Source organism: Protopterus annectens, chromosome 6.part0 (assembly GCF_019279795.1).
Source record: "Protopterus annectens isolate FY-2018-M chromosome 6.part0, PAN1.0, whole genome shotgun sequence".
NCBI classification, from domain to species: domain Eukaryota; kingdom Metazoa; phylum Chordata; order Ceratodontiformes; family Protopteridae; genus Protopterus; species Protopterus annectens.
In genome coordinates this window covers 1,801,221,413-1,801,243,722 of record NC_056737.1, presented here as the reverse complement: position 1 = coordinate 1,801,243,722, position 22,310 = coordinate 1,801,221,413, and the positions used below count along the sequence as shown (strand labels likewise).

Below are 22,310 nucleotides of genomic sequence, written 5' to 3'. Positions count from 1 at the left end.
CATATTTGTACTTGTTGTGAAGTGACCTGAGTGTATGCATTATGTGGTGAATCCTGGCACCCGACAGGCAGCTGACTGTAATTTTATCCTTGTTCAGCATGGTGAATGGGACATCAGTGTGCCTGTCTATAGAGTCACCTATGACTAAAGTCTTAGGTACATTGTCTTGCCTTAGGGGCTGTTGCTGGGTGGCACACTGGTGTTGTGAGCTATGTGACACTTCGGTTGTGATTGGTGTTTGTTTGTGTTTCAGCTTCAGAGGTCCTTCTTGCTTGGGCAGGTTACAGTTAAGGGCCTCCGCATATGTGGATTTAATGTTGATATGTGTGGGTGTTGGTGGTGTGGGTTTAAAAGGGCTATGTGTTGCTTGAGGTGTAGTGCAGGTGTTAACCTTCTCCTCTTGACTGTCTAGCACAACCCTGGGTGGAGAGAGCTTTGCTTCCATCATAGCTAAATAAGGAAAAAGACATTCAGGACGATAGTAGAACTTACCCTGAGAGAGAAACATGCAAGCCACTGGACTGAGTGGCTATTATTTCTATTATAGCCTAGAGACCCACTTTGTCTTTGTGCCACATCGTGAAACAGGACTATGACACAGAAGCAGTTACAGATAAAAAATAAGTGGTTTATTATGCAGTTATGTTCTGTCTAATCATCCTCTGTGGTAACACATTAGTTTCATTGTGTTGCATCAAAAATGCAAGCAAGTTTAGCTGACTGTTCATTAAATTTGTTGCAGCACACCTTATTGTTTTCCAGTAAATAAGTAAATTGCAGCACATGAAATGTTAATGAAAATCATACAATTTTAATTCATATGTCATAGTGGGACACCAGAGCTATTCTCACTTAATTTTTACTACTGTTATTTATCTCATTCATATAATAATAAATTCTACATTAATTTTTTTTCTTTTCATGTTTTACTAAGTTAATGGAGTCCATTGAGAAATATTGTTAAATTTTGTACTTACCCGTTCACCTTTTGGTCCAGAAACCCCACCAGGACCTCGTTCTCCGGGCATTCCTTGCATACCGGGTTGGCCAGGACCTCCAGAAGGTCCTTGTGGACCAGGGGGACCCTGAAATATTAACAAAGTTAGTAAATAAAATAGTTTTACAGCTAAGTAAATAAATGTAAACAAAAATAATTTTTAAAATGTGAGATAGCTATAGTCACCTTTGCTCCTTCTGGACCTGTTTCTCCTGGACCACCTTTTGCTCCAGGTACCCCAGGTGGACCTGCAGGACCTCGTTCTCCTGGGACACCATTTTCACCCTGGGATTTTTAAATTATATTTTAAATAAAATTATAAACATAACAACTACATTCCTCCTTTTCATGTCAAAGAGGCAAAAATGTATCTACTTAATAATGATTGCAAGCATGCGATGCAGCTTACTCAGCAACAGTAAGCCTTGCAATTTATATTGCTTTCTCCCTTCTGTACACCCAAAGATTTTTGGGTTACACCTTTCCCTTCATGCACTTAACTCATCAGAATAATTTGCATTGTGCATTCTTTCTTTTGTGTTCTATATACAGACAAGGGATTGTCTTCATTTTTAACTTCCTTTGTAAAAACAGCTCTTCTTACATCTTTGCAATAATTTTATAGTTACTTACCTTTGGTCCTGGTGCTCCTGGGCCACCATTTTCACCACGTCCTCCCTGTCATCACAAGTTAATAAAATAAAAAATGCAAGTTACTTACACTGACACTATGTAATGAAAAAAGAAACATTTGTTAATTAAGGAATTTAGTTATCGAATATCAAAAGCTACATGTGTGAATGCAATTTGTCATGCAAAATCCTTAACAAGTAGTTCGCCATTTCTAATGTATGTCACTAAAGTAGACTATTTAGTGCAGTGCAATGCAAAACAGTTTTTGTAGACCTTATTTTAAATTATCATTTAGCATTGTTCCTTTACAAGATAGTCCAAGCTTTGCATAAAATGTATTAGTGAATTCCTCCATGAATCACATAACTTTTTCTAGCACTTTTTTAGCAAGCACAGTATCATAACTATAATCCTGGGACTTATAGTACAATTATTCAAGATAGGCTGTAAATCTATGTAATACTAAGGGTGCATGAATGAAAATGTAGTTGCAATGCATGGGTGAAACCAATAGTGTTTGAATTGCTTTACCATTAATGATATATATTCATAGGCAGTTAGGGACTGAACTCAAGTTAGATGTTTTCACGGATTTAATACTCTGCTTTAAAAAAATACTTTTTAGTTGCTGCTCACAAATAATACCCTAGTACATTTCCATTTAAGATCACTATTGGTGGCTGTGTGATTCATGTTTTTTTCAAGGAAGTGCATGTTGACAGTTTTTAGATCAATATTTCCTACTTATAATCATCTCTCTAGCTAACCATATATATTACCTATACAGTTATAGATAATAGATACAGACAGATAAGATTGTAACTCAAAAAGTTGAATACTCATTTAGTAGAAAAGTTTCTGTGGATGCAAAAAAAGGAATGTACAAAGTAGTTAATCTTAATTTGTGTGAATCATATTCAGTTGAATTGAAGTATTATATTGGGCAAGTAAGTGGAATGTTCAGGAAAATGACTAAAATAGATGGAGTTGTGAAAGTGTGCATGATTGAATTACATCAGTTACTGATTATGTGTGGGTTAGGATTAGCATAAGAACTAGGTAAGGGGATAGATTTAGTGTTGTGTAGTTTTGGTATTGTGTGTATTCTGTGTCCTTTTGTCTTGTGTAATGGTACTATTAGGGAAAGTTTTTTTAGTGACGAAATGTGTAAGGTTGGGTTTAGAAGCAGACATAGGGTTGCAGTTAGGGATACGGTTAGTCTTAGGGTTAACACACATGAGAAAAGGAGGTACAGGAGGTAAGGACCCTCTCCACACCCTTATTCATGTGTGCTAACCCTTTTCCTGCCCTCCAACCCCAACCCTATGCACTATTTTCCAAAACACATTTTTCCTAACAGTACCACTACTCAGACAATGCTTGATCTGGATTTTTTAGCTGGAGTTTACTGATATGGGACTTTCTTGTATGAGAGAAATATTCAGTTTGTTTTCCAATTCACTCTTAGTACCATTTATTGCATTCTGCATTCTTTCTTTTGTGTTCTACCATAGAAAGTTCTCTATTTTGGGTTTCTATGTTTAGGGGTATAATTATTTAACCATATTTTTATGTCTATCTGTTAATTTATATATCTGGTGATATAGAAGAAAAGAAATGGATCCCATAAATAAAAATGCTAATACTTCACACATTTCAAGATTTTGTTTTACAACTGTGATTATACTGTATTAACCTTATTTGATTTAATTAAGGCACTGGCAACAAACAGAGTGTTTTTTTTATAGATTACCCTTCGTCTGACTGTGTTTAAGCTTATAAGTTTATATTCCCAGTGTTAAACTGTCCAATAGGGTTTTATACAGATGATCACTGCTGGTGTGCTTTCTCTCGTTCCCACTGGTAGGGACTTCTAGTGCCTAAGCTTTTTCTTTTCTACTCTGTAATGTAACCAGTGCAATATATGTAATGCCTATCATTTGTCAATGTCTATGAACATCCCTACCAAGACTGGTAGTTTTGATAAAGTAGCTACAACGTCATGTTATAAAAACATATAGACATCATTTATAACATACCACAATTTATATATATAAATATACCAATGCATAGGATTTGCTTGAGAACTGTGACATACAGACAGATTGAAAGTAAAGCTCTTCATCTCAAGATGCATCAGTGTTGGTCACAAGAAGTATTTTAATGCAAGTACATCTTGTAGAGAAGATACAGTCCTGGTGTCCTACTGAGCAAGGGGATGATGAGGGAACCTCACCTTTGCTACGGCCTTTTGACAAAATTCAAAGTTGACTTTTTCCAGGAAATCGTGAGCTGCATTTTGTGGCTTTGTACAATAGGACTGCACTAGTTTCAGTTTCCGTATTATTTAATGTAGTAAAACACCACTGTGGCAATGTAAAGCATGACAGGTGTTAATCTCGTCTGCTGTGGCATGATTTATGCATTTTATTGATGGAAAATATTGAGTCCTGTTTGAAGCCCCCCTCACATCTCCTTTTACATAAATAATTATGACTGACATTATATGCTCTCCCAACCATAATCTGAGACAAAAGATATTTATTTGTCATTCCAATAAATATCCCATTAAAAAGGAATATATTTATAACATAAACACGTTACTGTATACTGAACAGATGTATGATATAAGCAAGGAATCATGCCTTTAATTCCATGTTAAACACAACATAGACTTATTTATAGATATCCAGAAAGTGTATGAGTTTCAATGGGCCAGTTCTTAAATGAAGATGTATCTTGACCTTGTTTTCACATTTACAAATGCACAATATTAAAAGATTATAGACAATTTAGCTTTATAGCTAATTCCATTGCAAAGACTAAATCCTAGATTGAAACAATTATTTAAAGATTATTGTTTTCCAGGTTTGACTTACCGGTTCACCAGGAGTTCCAGCTGTTCCAGGAAGGCCTGCGGGACCAGGTAATCCCTAAATTAAGCAGTGGAAACCAGTTAAGGCATAAGTGGTTGAAACTGTACATGATGATTAACTTCTAATTATTCATCAATAAACATCAAATCTCTGATATAACTGGCCTTCAATCAGAATTTTATTGTCAAAAATGTAATATTTCCATGTCTAATAATCTGCTAAAGCAATGATTTCTGCATGATAAAAAATGTTCATTAAGATATGCAATTCTGTGGTGTTCCTAAGGCTGAAAAAACAGGATTTATTGTTATCTATTGGTCACTAAAAGATGAGGTGTTTCATGGAAAATGATCATTTACAAGTAAGTGTTTATGTCTTGCAAGCAATATAAAATGTTAAGAATAGAAACTTTACCAAAATCAGGCACAAGGGAAATATTTTGTTTATGACCTTCATCCAGAAGGAATATAATGCATCACACTGAATACTTGCACCAGAGTCTCACTGTTTGCCTACTGGACTTCTAGCCACCATGCCACTAGGCAGTGTGAATCTTGGCTCTAGACAATTGTCACTGATGAAGTGACACCCCAACCCCGTGTGAAAAAAATGGGAAAAGGGTGTTGTGGATGCATGGATGAATGGATAACTGTGTGTTGCTTTCCTTATCATAAAAAGTGCTCTCAACAACTGGGTTGAGCAAGCAGTGTGGTTAGAAATTTTTTGAATGTGTATATGTGTGTGTGTGTATGTGTGTGTGTGTGTGTGTGTGTGTGTGTGTATGTTTACATATGCATGCACATGTGAAAACATCCTGTTAACAAAGATGATGTTTGCTCCTTTATGTCGTCTCTACTGCATAATAACATTACAGACTACATTTTAGCTGCCATTTTTCAAGCAATGATTCAGACTGACAAGGAACAACAAGAAATCTGGCAAAAGTCTTTCAAATTGCTTGTTTAAGTATATTTCATATATGTGTTTGCATGTATTTGCATGTGAATTTGTTTATACATAGTGCAAAATACTGGTGATCTCCAAGAAATTTGAAGAAAATCTTACAAACTATATGTGCATGTATATTTGCTACACATTTTTGTATATGCATATGAATGTGTGTATGTACAAAACAAAAAGCACTCCTTTTCTGGAAAGGGCTTGCAAAATAAAAACTGAAACCATATCATGCACACACTATCTGCCATATCACATACGCACTCAAGTCTCTTAACAACAGGTACTGTTATGACGCTGTCATAGTCCATGTTGGTGTGAATGACTTGAGACATACCTCTCTGGACTATATGAAGAGAGATATGATTGAGCTCGCTGACTATGTGCCCCAGGCAGGAATGTCCTTAGCCTTAAGCAACATCCTACCATCACCCAGAATGGTGCCTCAATATAAAAAGAAATAACTGACTTTAACAATTGGCTTAGTTTCTGGTGTCATTCCAAGGAGATCCAGTATCTGACAGTCTGGGAGGACACGATTGACAGACCATGATGGTTTGCCAGAGATGGGCTTTGTCTATTTCCCTTGGGCTTCAGGCTTCTGGCAAAGCATCTTGCCTTCCCCATAGTGCATTTTTTAGGCAAAGTCATGAGCACAAAATTACCAACATGAAAAATTCTTCTAAACAAAATTTAAAGGTCATACTGCTAAATGCTAGGACTCTTAGCATGAAACTGTGCTCATTGCAAGCATTCCTCACCCTGGAGGATGCTGACATTTGTGCAGTCACTGGAACCTGTTTCAAAGCTGGGAAAAGCACCCCAGACTTACCAGGTTACTCATCCTACCATACTTTCAGACCCCAAATGGAGGGTTGCAAAGCCAAAGGAGGTGGAGTTTCAATATTTATCAAAGACATACACACCTCAAGGCTGGTCAAATGGTATGACGCACAGGAGACACTCCAACTGCAGTTAACTGTTTAAAAAACACCCATTCAAATCATAGCTAGCTACAGACTCACAACCATGACTCAAGATGCCTATTCCAACTATCTGGACTTGAATCCATCAAGATTCAACTCTCTACCATGATCCTGGGTGACTTTAACTACCCAACCATAGAGTGGATGACCTATTCTAGCCCAGACTTGAAGATCCAGAGATTCCTTGACTTTGTCATTGCCAATGCACTGGATCAGCTGGTCAACACCCCCATGAGAGGTGAAAATATCCTGGATCTGGTACTAACCAACATGAGTAGCCACTGTATCACCCCATACAGTGTCATCCTCCTTGGTAAGATCCAACCATAAAGTGATCACTTTTGAAGTCACCATCTCCCCTGTTCCCCTTGTCAGGGTCAAACAAAAAAATCTTTTCCAAAGCTGACTAAGCTCTCCTGAGATCAGGTATAAGCAGCTTCATAGCCACCATCCCTTCATTTGGAACTAACACTAATGTCCAAGCCTACACCAAAAAACTATATGGGCATCTACATAGCTGTATAGACAGAGCAATACCTGACAGGACCAAATAATTTTCCTCAAAGAAGAGTAAACCTTTCTGGTGGACAACAGCAATAAACAAACTCTATAATAAAAGGAAAAACTTGCTGTCCAGGACCAAGAAGTAGCAGGTGCCAAGTTGGAAGCAATCTCTCCTTTGCCTGAACAAGCAAATAAGGTCACTGGTGAAATCCTCTAAGGCTAACTTCGAGTCCAAATTGGCCACATCCACTAGGACAATCACAAGGCCTTCTTCACATGCATCCTCAATCTCAAAGGTAACACCTAAATCTGCTCTGAACTGGTGGTCAGAACACCACATACTCAAATGCTGTAGATATAGTTAATCTGCTGGCAGACAGGTTCAGAGAAAACTTCAACCCCATGTCCCCCCATCAGTAAACTAGGAATCCCCACCACCTGCCCCCCTCATTACCAGGGAGCAGGTCTTTAATGCCCTCTCAGAGACAAAAAATACAGTCTCCATGGGACATGACAACATCCTTGGCTGCATCATCCATGAACTCAGGCATGAGCTCTCAGTTCCATTAGGCACCCTGTTAAACCAAAGCCTGTGCACCAGCTTCATCCCAATCAAATGGAGGATAGCCGCTATAACCCTATACACAAAGGTGGCGCATCCAGTGACCCAGGCAGTTATAAGCCCATGAGCCTAACTAGCTTGATCTGCAAGGCCATGGAAGGCATTATCATGGACTTTATAAACAAAGACATTGGCAAACTCCAAATGCTTGACCCCACACAGTTTGGTTTTGTCAAAAGGAGATCATGCCTATTAAATTTTGTCGACTTCTTCAAAACAGTCACCAAACCCATGGGCGAGGGGAAGATGGTGCACCCCATCTACCTTGACCTAACCAAAGCCTTCGACACTCTTCATTCGGGCACAATAGATAAACTCTCCCAACTAGGCATCAGTCTGTATGTTACCAGATGGGTTGCTAACTGGCTCACTGATAGAACCCACTCAGTCAAAATAGGGGGAGCCACCTATAGTAGTAGACCTGTAATGAGTGGTGTACCCCAAGAATTGGTCTTGGGGCCTCTACTGTTTGGGCTATACTTTTCTGAAGTGCAAGCCAAAACCAGTGGTCTGTGGCTGACCAAGTTGGCAGATGACTGCAAGCTGGGTGTTGACTTACATTCCCCTAGTGATGAGAACATCCTCCAAAAGGACCTTACCCATACTAATGGCTGGTGCCAGAGGCATGGACTCAAACTGAATGCCAAGAAATGACTCATTATCCCCTTTGGGGAAAATTGCATTCCCCAAAATTATTCCATTAATAACAATGTACTAAGCATGCAATCAGTCGTAAGGGACTTGGGCATTCAGGTTGATAGCAGCCTGACTTTTGACCACCACGTTGCCTCTGTTGTATGGAAGGCTTTCTATATGGCCCAACTCATAAGTAAGGGTATTTCATCTTGGAACAAGGAGGTCATAACATCACTGTACTCCTCCCTTATCAGACCCATTATCGAGTACAATGCCCCCTTCGGCATGTACCTTGCCAAGCACATGAAGCAGCTGGAGAGACCACAGAGGTTCCTGACCAGGATAATCCATGGTCTCAAACACCTATCCTATACAGATAGGCTAAAAGCCCTGTCCTTTTACTAAATCTCATACAGACTGCTCAGAAGTGACCTGTGTCTGGCGTACAATGCCATCTCAGACCTAGCCTTGATGGAGTTGCTGCATATCCGTAAGTCAAACTCCACTCGCGCAACCCACATGCAAGGCCTCAGGCTGGTCTCTGACATTAATAGAACTCCCAAAGACTCCCCCATCATCCTATGAACCTATGAACCAGTGTTGTTGTACTGTTCTGTTGCTATGACATACTACTATCCTAAGCTTTCATTACAAAATCAGTGGGATGCCAAAAGAAATGAAGAGCATTGCAGAGTACCCCTGTCATCCAGAAGTGTTACCCTAATCCTAAACCACAGCTTTGCCCCTCCCCCAGTATGACATCCTGCTTGAAGAGTACTGGAGTGATTCATTCTTTTTATCCAGTGCAGCAACAGTGATGCAAGAGGCAGAAATCCATCTTAATCCAAAAACAGGTAATGAGATTCTGAAAGAGTAAATGTAAACGAAACTCATTACCTATCGGTGGCATCAGCTGATATCTGCTAAATTTTCCATTTAACTGCTGATAACACCTTATACTTGACATCTCCCCATAGTACCACCTGTAGGCCATCTGCAAAACTGCATCTATGACAGAGAAAACTGTCATGCACACAGTATTTGGAATAACAACAGTACAGATCAGTTGTTTACAAAATGTGTTTTGAGTAATCCTGAGTGGGGTGGCATACTACCACAGTCATCAATTGTTTTGGACTCTGCAGTACACTGAACATAACAGGACACAGTGGAGATTAGAAAAGGCATTTGTTTTATTTATCTGTTTCAGTACTGCAGGTTTTCTGAATGGTGCCTTTCTTGCTTAATGCTAATTTAAGGTATTAAACAATAAAATATTTTAAATGCTACCCTTCAGCTCCATTCCAACAGATATGTGCTGTGTAATACTGGATATGATACATTGTTATTAACTTTATCATCATTTGTGAGTCACTGATGTGAAAAGGGTGATAAAGGAATACGTAAAGACAGACATACGTGTGGATCTTTAATATCTACACATGACTATGACAGCATACTGCTTAGCAGTGGTTTTAAATACTTGAGCTAGACATTCAGTCTGCTGATTCACACTCAGCTGTCTGTGCTTGGCATATGAGTTATATGTGTGTGGCAGTTAGAGTACACTAATTAGCTTACATTTCACCTCACATTGTATATTTCATATTAAACTTCATAGGTTCATAGGTAGGCACTAGGCTACTGGCCCTAGGGCCTATATAAGCCTAGCCAAAAAGGTACCCTGGCTTTCGCCACCCAAGAAAATTAGTTAGTATAATTTCATATGGTTAAAATAATATAGTCAAGATGCAGCTGTGGCATCCAACTACCAATCTTTTATTAAAATTTTGTTATAAGTACTTTCATCCATGGTGAAATGAAATTGTTAGTTATGAGATTTTAATAAAAGGTAAGCAGTAGGTTCCCACAATAGTGTCTTCCATTAGTTCTTTTAACCAGTTATTTTTGTTTTGATAACTATTTATGGTATACATGAACAAAAACAAATATAAACTAAACAGAGTGAACTCTAGCATGCACTTGGGACTATCTCATTGTTCAGTCAGTCCTTACAATCATTTCTCAATGCACATGCTGTAATCATTTATACATACAACTGAATAAAGTTAATCATGTTTATATATATATATATATATATATATATATATATATATATATATCTGTGTGTGTGTGTGTGTGTGTGTGTGTGTGTGTGGTTTAGTATTAAAATGTTGAAACGCATATGTTCAACTGACACTTGTGCAAATGTATGATTTCAAGGTTACATAATGTCAGAAACTGTTTTACCCAATCTGCAATGTCAAAACTCTATTCCCATTCTACGTCCAGGACAGCAAATAGGTTTTCGAACAAAACTCCCAGAAATAGCAAATGATGAACTCCAGTTGTACCATGTTCAACATTAGGGGGAAAATTATTTCAAAATTCGACATTTAAATTCAGCATTCCGAACACTCGCACAGATGTGTTTCAACATTTTGATGATAAACCTACATATATATTTATATATGTGTGTATACATACATATATATATATATATATATATATATATATATATATATATATATATATATATATATATATACACACACACGTGTGTGTATGTGTGCGCGTGTGTGCATGTGTGCGTGTGTGTGTGTTGTGTGTGTGTGTATATATATATATATATATATATATATATATATATATATATATATATATATATACATACACACATACATATTATATATATATATATATATATATATATATATATATATATATATTCATGATTTTACATGTAAGAAATACAATTACTATCTTAGCATATTTACCAGCAGAAGCATACAACTTTACCTGGAATCCAGGTGGTCCAACTGCACCAGGTTCTCCTCTTTCTCCTGGTCCTCCCTTAATGAAGAAAACACAATATTACCAATTTTAAATCATATAGTATTGTGAGAAAAATTAATGTTTATATTCCTATGCAAGAACAGCACATCGCCATTACAATGCTATTGATACATTGCTAATAATGACTGAATAACATAGGTAATGTGCATAAAATGACATGCTCAATGTGACTCTTCCAAAAGAAAGAACCAGTGAGTGTTAAAAGGATTACTGTTTAAGTTTATTCAAAACATTTGCTTTATTCAGAACTTTGCACTCATTATCCATAACGTGTGACAACTTTTTACTTTTAATAGTTTTTTTAGCATGGGGGTGCTACAATTACTCTACAGATTGGGGGAAGGCAACTATGTTAAACATCTTTCTGACATAATAAATATGCTTAACAAAGTTTTATTAAGGGCGTTTTACTGTTATTATGGTTTAATCTTGTTCCAGGGCATAAATAGTCAACAGCTACCAGAGTACAGTGGCAGGAAGTTAAAGCAGCTTTAAAAGCTGTAATAGACTGTGTTCCTACATTTTTTGGATGTGGAAGACGAACATATCATTCCACTTTTAAACCATTTAGAGTAACAGAGAAGTAACTTGTTAATGGCTACTGTCAGTGAGGCACCAACAAGTATATTACTGCTTTTAAAGTTGCAAAACAATCCACACTCCTAATTTCGTTTCCTTTCTTTTTCCGCATTATCTTGTACATTGGAGCAGCTAAAGCTGCACATACTATAAGGAATTTTGGCAGGTCTAAATGTATTAATGTTTTCCAAGTATCTGGGATATAAAAATGGAGAAGGGCAAATTTTAAGCCTCATAAATAAACTAATGCAGGATGTCCATTTTTAGACAAAGAGAAGCCATCTTTTCCTAAGTTAAACAGGAAATAAGTAGGAGGAGCAGGTATGCGGTCTCAGAAGAAATAAATGAATAGGATATCTAATATTCATTTACAGTATATTGAATGGTACATCTTATGTGTTCTGGACATTTACATCACTTGGACATTTTGTAATGCTGCTTTTGCTTCCTTAGATGCTTTAAGGGTTCAGTAGGATTTTTGGCATTAGAGGATGTCATCAGCATATACAATTAGTTTATAATAATCATTCCAAGCATGACCTCTATCCATATTTGTTTTACGCTTCAGTCTTCTCTTTAGGTATGTTAAGTGACTATTAAAAAGGAATGGAGAAAGGGATCATCACAATCAGGGTTTGTTTAAGTGCAGAATGAGATAGGTCACACTGGATTCATAGTAAGTAATCAAATGCATGCTGTCAACACAAAGAAATGCTACGACATTGACTTGCAAAAAAAAAAAAACACAAACCAGAAGCACCCCCCATATACACATGCACATTTTGAAGGAAGTAGTTCTTTCACCCTCACATTTGGAAATATATTCACTCTGAATTTGTTACTTACAACTAAAATGGGTTTGGCTATTTGAAGTATGCTATTTCCCATACAAACCAAAGTCAGTATGAATAAATTAGTGAACTAGGAATAGACTATTCACTGCCACGTAACTTCTTGACAGTAATATAGATGGGAAATACATTTCATAGATTTCTGGTGAAGATCAAAGATTAACAGAGTTTTGAGCATAAACCTGCAAGATACCAAGTTGAACAACTTCTTATTTTCTAATTAAATGTGGCTGCTAAACTATACATCACTCTGTCCAAAAGATGCTGAATTATTAAGAGGGAGTCTCTGGAGATTCTGTTGTGTAAACAATCCTTTCAAATTCGTAATTAAATAATGAGTAATTTAACTCCTGTGGAAGACCTTCTATACACAGTTCTGGTAATCAGTGTGTAGAAAGTGGCTTTTAAATCAGGCTGCTGACCAATGATGGATAGAAACAGGCAACCACTCTGAGGAGGACATGAGACTTGATACTATAATGCTATAACCTGAAAGTGATCAGAGCATTGAGTATAGCTGGCAGGCTAGCAACACATAAGTTCAGACATGCACATGTTATGGAGATGTACTCATGGATTGTTTTGTACATCCAAAGTTTGAGTGTGTTGCATGCCATATGCCTATTATAGAATACTATAAAAAAGTGTTGTCAATGTGTTTTTTTATTTTATTTTAGGGTTATTAGTTTACATTGGTTGGGATTTTTTTGTTTTTGATATATATTGGGAGTCAAATTATTATGAAAATACCTCCTTTTCTAGCTCTGATTAATAGCCTCTTGTATCTATCCACCTCTTCTAAACAATTACAGGCTAAGAAGAAGTAGGTGTAGGGTAAGGTAGCTGTGATGGGGTCATCTGAGCCAATGGGAAGGCAGGGAATTGCTATTGGGCAATAGGATACATGTTGGATGGCAAAATCTGAAAAATGACATGAAATGAAACAGTTGTTTGGTTAGCCTTAATGAATGAAAATGTGCAACTGCACAGTGAAGAGGAGGTGATAATTTCTCATTTTGGAATCACTGCTGTAAAGGGGGTTAAGGAGGAGAAGAAGTGGGTGGTATTAGAACAATCTTACTCAGAATAAAATAAAATACTTTTATTGAGGCATAAGTAGATTCTTTAAAGACTGAAAGAAATCTTCAAGGGATATAATGAAGAAAATATCATATAAAAGGGTTTGTTTAATTCTTCAGATCATTTTGAGATCTTGGTCATTTTTGTAGCATACATTTAATACAGAAGTGATTACTTAATGATGAAGTTCATTTCAAATGCCTACATTATGATTTACTGGCAGTGTTATATGCACTCGAAACTATCTACTGGTCTACCAGTCTTGGCAAGAAACAAATGTAGTGACATTATACAGTGCACTTGTAGGTCAAAATGTTAAACCAGTTATATTCTGTTTAAATAGGAATACGAGTGTTATTTGTGAGCACTTGTATAAACCATTAACCTTCAGAAGCCAGGTAGCACATTTCCTTCTATTGGTTATCTCTAAAAAATATAATTTAAAATGGGTTTATAATTCAAAAATATAATTTCTTACAGCCACACTGGACTTCATGTTTAATGATGTGGTTTGGTTTACCTCTAATACATTAAAGGGTAGAGAAGAGTGTCAGGAATAATTTGTGACAGACGAGTACCTGTAAGAGTGAAAGGGAAGGTCTACAAGAGGGTAGTGAGACCAGCTATGTTATATGGGTTGGAGACAGTGGCATTGACAAAAAGGCAGGAGTTTGAGCTGGATGGGGCAGAGTTAAAGATGTTAAGATTTGCACTTGGTGTGATGAGGGTGGACAGGATTAGGAATAAGTATATTAAAGGGTCAGCCCAGGTTGGAAGGTTTGGAGACAAAGCCAGAGAGGCAAGATTACGTTGGTTTGGACATATGCTGAGGAGGGATGCTGAGTATATTGGGAAAAAGATGCTAAGGTTGAAGCTACCAGGTAACAGGAAAAGAGGAAGGCCTAAGATAAGGTTTATGGATGTGGTGAGAGAGGGCATGCAGGTAGTTGGTGTGACAGATCAAGATGCAGAGGACAGGAAGAAATGGAAACAGGTGATCCGCTGTGGTGACCTCTAACGGGAACATCCGAAAGAAAATGATGATATAAAAAAGAAAAGCCGAACTACCACGGTAGATGGAAAACTCTTTAATACAAAAACAAAGTGAGAAGCACGTAGAAGCAGACGAGATGCACCATGTTTTTAAATTTCTAGTTCTAGAAGTTTTGGAGGAAAGTATTAGAGGGGGTGACATTAGAAATAGAACAGAGGAGGCTGAACAAAAATGGATTCTGCAACTTAATGCAGACAAACCCCGCCAGGCATAAATTAAACTGTTTCTCTGAAACCATTTTTAAGGGCTGGAGCACTAAAGCATTGGTTTTCCTTCCTACACGGTTTTACAGTTATCCATGCTTGTATTCATACATTGTTTTTATATATATTGTTTATGTATATTTAAGAATTCCATTATTTTTATTTATTGAACCTAATATGAATATTTAATTGATTGTTTTAACTGATTGTTTATGTGAAAGGTACATATACTAGTAAAGTGTGTGATGTTTTATTAAGTCTGAAGAAGCAATCTGGATGGTCGTGAAAGCATTCAATTTGCTTTTGTATTAAAAAGTTTTCCTTCTACCGTGGTAGTTCAGCTTTTCTTTTTTATATATTTTTGGCTCTGAGGTGAAGACCAAGCTTTTTGTCTGGTACCTTTGTTTTTATTTTCTTTCTTTGTTTTACCTCTGTTGGGTTCTTTTTAATAAGTCTGAATCAGAGAATTCTCTGTGAAAGTTAGCTATGAGCACAGCAGTGAAATGAAATTCATCCAAACGAATATTCCATTTTCCAAGGTGGTGTGAGCTCAGAGTGGGAATATATACACAGACAAGTGTTGAAGGCATGGTTCCCAGGTGGGGAGGGGGTAAAGTTGCAGGACAATTTTCATTTTTATAGGTGATTTCCATTTCATATCTTATCATATGATAACTGCAATGTAAAAGTCTCCATTGCAGTTACCTACAAAAGAAGCCATCTGTCATATTGTGCTTTCTAATTTGTGTGGTCAGTGGTTAAAATACATAAAATATTATAATGAACTGTTTTTTTTTTGGTCTGGCAGATACACTTTCACATGCTGGTGAAAATGTTCAAGTTTTTATGGACCTCCAAAAAGAAATCAAACACATCTTATACATTAATTTGAAACAACTTACCTGTGTATGCAAATAAATAAAATATAAGTACTTTATGACATTAAAATATGACTGTGCTATGTAAGAACATTCAATTATAAACTTAGCAGATTGTTAAAAAGGTAGCATTCAATATTCCTTGTGATTAAAAGACAAAACCTCTGTATTTGACAATGATAAATGTATGTGTACTATTTAACATGTATGCATGCAGATGTGCACACCACACTTACCGGAGTTCCAGGTGGGCCTTGGAGTCCTGGTTCTCCTGACTTTCCAGGAAGTCCCTATAAAATAAAACTTTGGTTAAAGCTACTAGTCAAAGATAAAATGCAGTCAACTTAAAATTATACATTTCTTTTCAAATATATTTACATCTGCTTCAGAGTTTAAATATCAGTACAACATACCGGTGGTCCGGATTCACCTGATGAACCTTTCTCTCCAGGTTTTCCTGGACCGCCCTAAAGGGAAAAACATGTATATAGATATTAAAAACATAGACTTTTTCAGGATTTTCATTTAAATGCCCTATCTTGCATTTATACATCATTTAACTTTGTGTGCTTTTAAAAAACACATACAGAATTCAATTAAATTAGAATTCAGACTTGGAGGAAAGTACCTAAAGCACTTTTTGTGGGATACTTACTTCATTTCCTCTTGGTCCAGGGAAACCCATGACACCTGGTTGACCTCTTTGGCCTGGTGGTCCAGGAGGACCCTGCCTTCCACTATCTCCTGCATGACCCTGTAATTTAAAAGAACAAATAATGACAAAGACACAAAAATATCAGAAGGTGATATATACATAGAGCTGGATGTACACTGGAACTAAAAAGGAAAATCCACAGAAGTGGTTTCCATCTAATACATGCTTAGATTACTCCTAGCTGTAGCAGTGAAGGGTTGTTAAATTTAAAGACAAAACTTGCATGAGAACCTAAAATGCAAGTTCACCATGTCAGTAGTGTGCATAGCTCATATTCCAATATTTTTATTATTTACAAAAATATAAATCTGATACATGAATTCAAAGAAACTTTGATCATAATAACCATGTACTTTTGTAAAATAATGGTCTGGTTGGACTCAGAAACTCCAATCACATTGTGTAGGGCCATTACACACAAATGTGAGGTGAAACCTTGCTTTAGAAACAGTTGTAAATTATGGCTGTAGAAATGCTATTTTACTGTTTAAAAGACAAATTCATGCATGCAGTATATAGGTAGCTAGGCTGCTTAACTTGAATAAAATAGCAAATGGATTTTGCAATGGTCATACTGTATATTAAAGTCATGCAATGAAAATGACATCATATGTTTACATTGATGCACTCCTTTGGAAGCATAGCCTGTAGCCACTTTGAGGGTTACAATGTTGTTGTTACATGCAGTGCTATTGTGACATAAGCATTGTCCGGCACACATTTAGGGAGTACTACATTTTTTACAGTCAATCACTTAGTACACCAGACCTGGATATGTCTCAGAAAATGCCATGTTTTGGTTATGGGGTATGGGAGAGGGAAACAGAGCATTTCATTTTTGTACTAAACCTTTTCCCTTTCCTCAAAGTGTGTGCAGCCTCACAGTTAGGACATACAGAAAGTAAAGTTGTATGGATAGAATTCCCACATTGGTGTAGGTAGGCTCACACAGCTGTAGAAAGTATTGCTTTATGACATATATTGTTTTATTTAGAGATCATTTATTATGAGACAATTTAGCTACAAATATTTACATCTCAACTAAGTGAGATATGATTAACTAAAGTTTGCAAATCAGCAGATATCAACTAACAGAATAGATGACCCTCACATAATTGATCACAAATGATCAACTACAAAATAAATGAATGCCACCATAGTACACCTTCATCTAATCATGTATATATATATATATATATATATATATATATATATATATATATATATATATATATATATATATATATATATATATTTGTGATTGAAAAATTAAAAGGAAATACAAGAAAACAAAACAGAATTGTGTGCAAGTAAAGTGGAGAAATCTTCCACAAAAATAACTATACAAAAATAAGAAATTATAAACAAATGTATCCCTCACACTCTCAGATGTAATGGTTTCAGTCCCAGAATCCATTATACTGACACACAACTGCAACTGGATCAAAATTAATTTAGCAATGTATAGCTGGCCTTGTCATGTCAGACAGGTGCGTGCGTGTGTGTGTGTGTGTGTGTGTGTGTGTGTGTGTGTGTGTGTGTGTGTGTGTGTGTGTGTGTGTGTAGGAAGACCATATGTCAACTGACCTGCACTTCATTAGTATGTATTTTTGTTTCATTCCACTGAATGCAGTGACATCAGCGGGTGCAGTTCATCAATGAACCATTGACAACCAACTAAAATTTGATCTTCACATTAACAATTGTATAAAAAAAAACCCACCAAAGGCTAGGTCTACTGTACATTAACAACAAATTCCTAACTACTGAAGCTACTGAAGCTAGAATTTCTCTTACCCATGCCTACCTTCTACCATGCTTAACCTATTGTTCCCAAATACTCACAAATCTGAACTCCTCCCCACTTACCAAATTAGAATCAACCTTCCACAAAATAGCTAGATTTGCAACTCAACAAACATATAATTCTCAACACTGTCTCTCCCTAAAATACCTGAACTGGCCTGAACTACCTCACCTGTTCTTACAATCTCAACTCCAAATCATACACTCCATCCTATATCAGCCTGATTTATGCCCACATCTATCTTCTCTCATCTCTCACTACACCCCTACCAGACTTCTCCGAAGCTCAACCCAAGACCTACTAAAAATCGATAAACCCAAATCCAACACATGGTGCAACTCATATAGCTACCATCCCTCTATTGCATGGAACAAACTCCCATTAGAAATAAGGATCCTGGCTTACCCCAAACAATTACAATTTAAGCTAGCAACCAAAGACCACTTTAAAAAACACTGGTCCTGCCATTGTACTCACCCTCCCTGATTATTACCTACCTTTATAGTACAGTCAAACAAACTTACTAAAACTTACCATTAACTACTTCATCCTATGCTTCCTATGCAACCTCCAAAGTTTCTTCTATACTTTGCTCCCTGAAATTCTTATGTAACATTTTAAGTTTCTGCTACTCTGCATACAAAACCTTATATTTACTCAACTCTCTTTTTAAACCAAAACATACAACTTATTCTGCTTTTTTAACATTCTCCTTTTGTTTATAGTATGGTTTTATCTGTCAATAATATACATGTATGTAGCTTACATATTTTAACTACTAAAATTCTCTGTTGCTATTTTTATTGAAATGTATCTCTATTGCTACTTTTATTGCATTGTATATCTTTGGAGCTTTTCTCCTCAGACCTCCACTGAAAAAAGGGCAATAGCTCAGCCGGACACTCACGGTCAACAAATGTTAAATAAATAAATAAAAATAAATAAAATCATGTGTGCAGCAATGAAAACAAATTAGTATATTTGTTTCACATATGGTGTTCAGTGATGGAGAGAAATGTGATTTTATTCAGACTTGAAAACAGTGGGGTCAGAGAGTTTGCCCTTTTGCCCACTGTTGTGCAATCTCAGAGCTGCTATATTTTAAGTTGCATGGTCATGGACAAAGCAAGGAGCTGGCACACTGCAAACAATACAGGTTTTAAACATTTTATGTTTGCTGGTTGTTAAGATGGTCTGAGCTTGAGGCTCAGCAGATTGTATTAGCCATCTAGTGTTTATCAATAATTTAGTGTAAATAAAGATACATATACTGATTTCGTCCAGTAATGGACTATTATTTCTTTAGGTTATTTTAATGATAGGGTTAAAGGTAGCACCCCCCCCACATACCCCCTTACTTGTGTGTGTTAACCCTAACCCTGACCCATCCCAAACTCTACTCATTATCTCACATCCACGCATGTAAAACACTAAAACTATTTTCTTACCTAGCCCTAGCTCTAATCATTACCAGCAAATATGCAATATATTTCAGCTATTACTTTATTATTGTATTATTTTATTTTGCTTTTATGTATTAAGATTGACAGAAGTTTGATATATATAATCTCAGTTTAGGGATTGTTTCAAAGGGAATAAGATATTTTGCTTAACTGCCATATCTTGTGTATTGAATTTTCACTGTGTATAAACCTACTTTATTTATTTGTGAGTGGCAGAAATATGGAGGCTTAGGGGACATTTTAATCAGCTCTGATGCTGTGAAAGGGGAATGCATAAACTTTTGTTGATGGACCAAAGCTGCAGATGAATATTGGTTAACATTGCTGATGCAAAAGAGTGCAAATAAATAAAAAAATAAATTTTAAAACATGCACGTCTGGGCTGTAATGGTATTTTGAAACACCGGAATTCTATAATGTTTTTAACTGAGCTTTGAGTATGCTTGAAATGCATGTTATTGTTACTACATGTGAACATTATGCTACTGATGGAGGAAGACCAAACTCTCACACTTCAGTTGCTCGAGTTCAACCCACAGATGATCAAAAAGCCCCCATAACAAATCAGTATCAACAAGTTGTACTGGTAGTGATGCCCTTATCTGGGGGAAATTCCTCCTTTTTTGAGATGATGTATATGTATGTATATCTATATATATCTATCTATCTATATATATATATATATATATATATATATATATATATATATATATATACACATATTTATTTATTTATTTATATATGAGTTGGTTTACCAGGATATAAAGATATATATATACAACAGATATAGCAATGAATACAGCTTATATATATATATATGGTTTACTATTAGATTTTCGAAGCAAACTCCGTCAACTGCACTGTTGTCGAACATGGAAGTTCAAAAATGTTAATATCGAACACCAAAAGCCAACCTAGGAACGGGTTTTAACATGGGTCAAGATAGGGGAGAGGTTTGTTGTTCGGCAATAACACTGAACACCTAACTCGACTCATGTTAAAACCATTCTTAGGTTGCCTTTTGGTGTTCGATATTACCGTTTTTCGAACTTCCGTGTTCGACAAAAGTACAGTCGACGGAGTTCGCTTTGAAAATCTAATAGTAAACTATATATATATATATATATATATATATATATATATATATATATATATATATATATATATTTATATATATATAGATATATATATATATATATATATATATATATATATATATAAAATAAGGTTGGGGTGTGGGGGTTTACCCCCTGATGAAAAGAAAAAAAAAACAACTGAAAACTGTGTTTTGTGGCTGTATTTTTGTTTTTGTGAATACAGTTCTGGGATTTCTGAACCATCAGTGCATTTGCTTTTGTTGACTCATAGTGGAAACACACATGAATAGTGATTATCATCGCCATACCAAGAAATCTGCACAAAAAAATATGTACAGTTGAGAGGTAAGATTATTCTCCACAAAGTGCAGAAGTACTCAAAATTGCACTTCCAATCCATCATACCCAGGCTGAATGATTCATGGTGAGTAACACTCTCTGGATGTAAAATGCACAGTGCAGATATGTAGCACTCTGACAGATGTGTGGTATACACTGCACAAAACCTCAGAGTTGCTGTGTTCAGTTTGTAATAGTATGCACGGCTTTCATCCTTCAGTACTATGTGCACAATGCTGCACTTTTCTGAGTCCCCTCCAATAAAGTGTGTATGTCCCCATTGCTACACCTCTCACCACTGAATGATGTGCTTCTTACTGCTGAGTGAACCCCTGAGATAAAGTGCACAGAGTACTGCTACTACATGCAATGCTCCTTCTACATGGTACTTCTAAGCTCTGGCTGACAGATAGCAGTGTGTGTGAGTGCAGTACCACAGATATTACCCATACTTCAGTTAGTAATATTGCAGATGGAGGCTTGTCTTTAGGATATTTAGGTAGCCAGATTCAAATATTTAATGTAACATACTATGGACATTTGCTGTAGAAGAAGCTCACTTTACTGATATTTGATGTGGTATCCAGTGGAGCTGAAAATTTGACTGCTGAATCCTACACTAGGGCACTGTACGAGCACATCCACCCATGTATGAATTGTGCCATCCAAAATAGAACCAAGATGCTCTCCTCCAAAAAAAGGAAGCCAATCTGGTGGTCCCCTGCTATAAACAAACTATACAACAGAAGGAAGAAACTGTTGCAGAAAAGAGGAAAATCTCAGGATGCAAAAAACTCCCTTACCTGCCTCAGTAAGAAGCTGAGATCCCTCATAAAATCCTCAAAAGCTAGTTACAAAAATAAAATTGTCAAAGATTCCAAAGACAACCACAAGGCATTCTATAGTTATGTCAAGAATCTAAATGGCAATGCTCAGATCTGCTCTGAGCTACAACAGAATGGCATTAAATATACTGATCCCAAGGATATTGCCAATATCCTGGCAGATCGATTTAGTGCCAACTTCACCTCCTCTCACCCCCTAAAGGGCCCATCTCAATACCAAAAGATTGCCAAATTCCGGTAATCATGGCCACAGAGGTAGAAATTGCACTCTCCAAAACTATGAATACAGCATCCATGGGACCAGATGACATCCCGGGCTGTGTACTACATGA

The 22,310-nt window shown here is 36.5% G+C and overlaps 1 protein-coding gene across 1 annotated transcript in view; it reads right to left on the bottom strand.

Annotated features, from left to right (window-relative positions):
* Positions 1 to 22,310, bottom strand: part of COL3A1 (collagen type III alpha 1 chain) — a 323,606-nt gene that overhangs the window by 114,691 nt on the left and 186,605 nt on the right. The window contains exons 24-31 of the mRNA XM_044075159.1: positions 16,368 to 16,466; positions 16,126 to 16,179; positions 15,949 to 16,002; positions 11,011 to 11,064; positions 4,510 to 4,563; positions 1,631 to 1,675; positions 1,184 to 1,282; positions 978 to 1,085 (exon numbers count right to left, since the gene is read on the bottom strand). Of these exons, the coding sequence (XP_043931094.1) occupies positions 978 to 1,085; positions 1,184 to 1,282; positions 1,631 to 1,675; positions 4,510 to 4,563; positions 11,011 to 11,064; positions 15,949 to 16,002; positions 16,126 to 16,179; positions 16,368 to 16,466 (567 nt within the window). The remainder of the gene's footprint in view (positions 1 to 977; positions 1,086 to 1,183; positions 1,283 to 1,630; positions 1,676 to 4,509; positions 4,564 to 11,010; positions 11,065 to 15,948; positions 16,003 to 16,125; positions 16,180 to 16,367; positions 16,467 to 22,310) is intronic.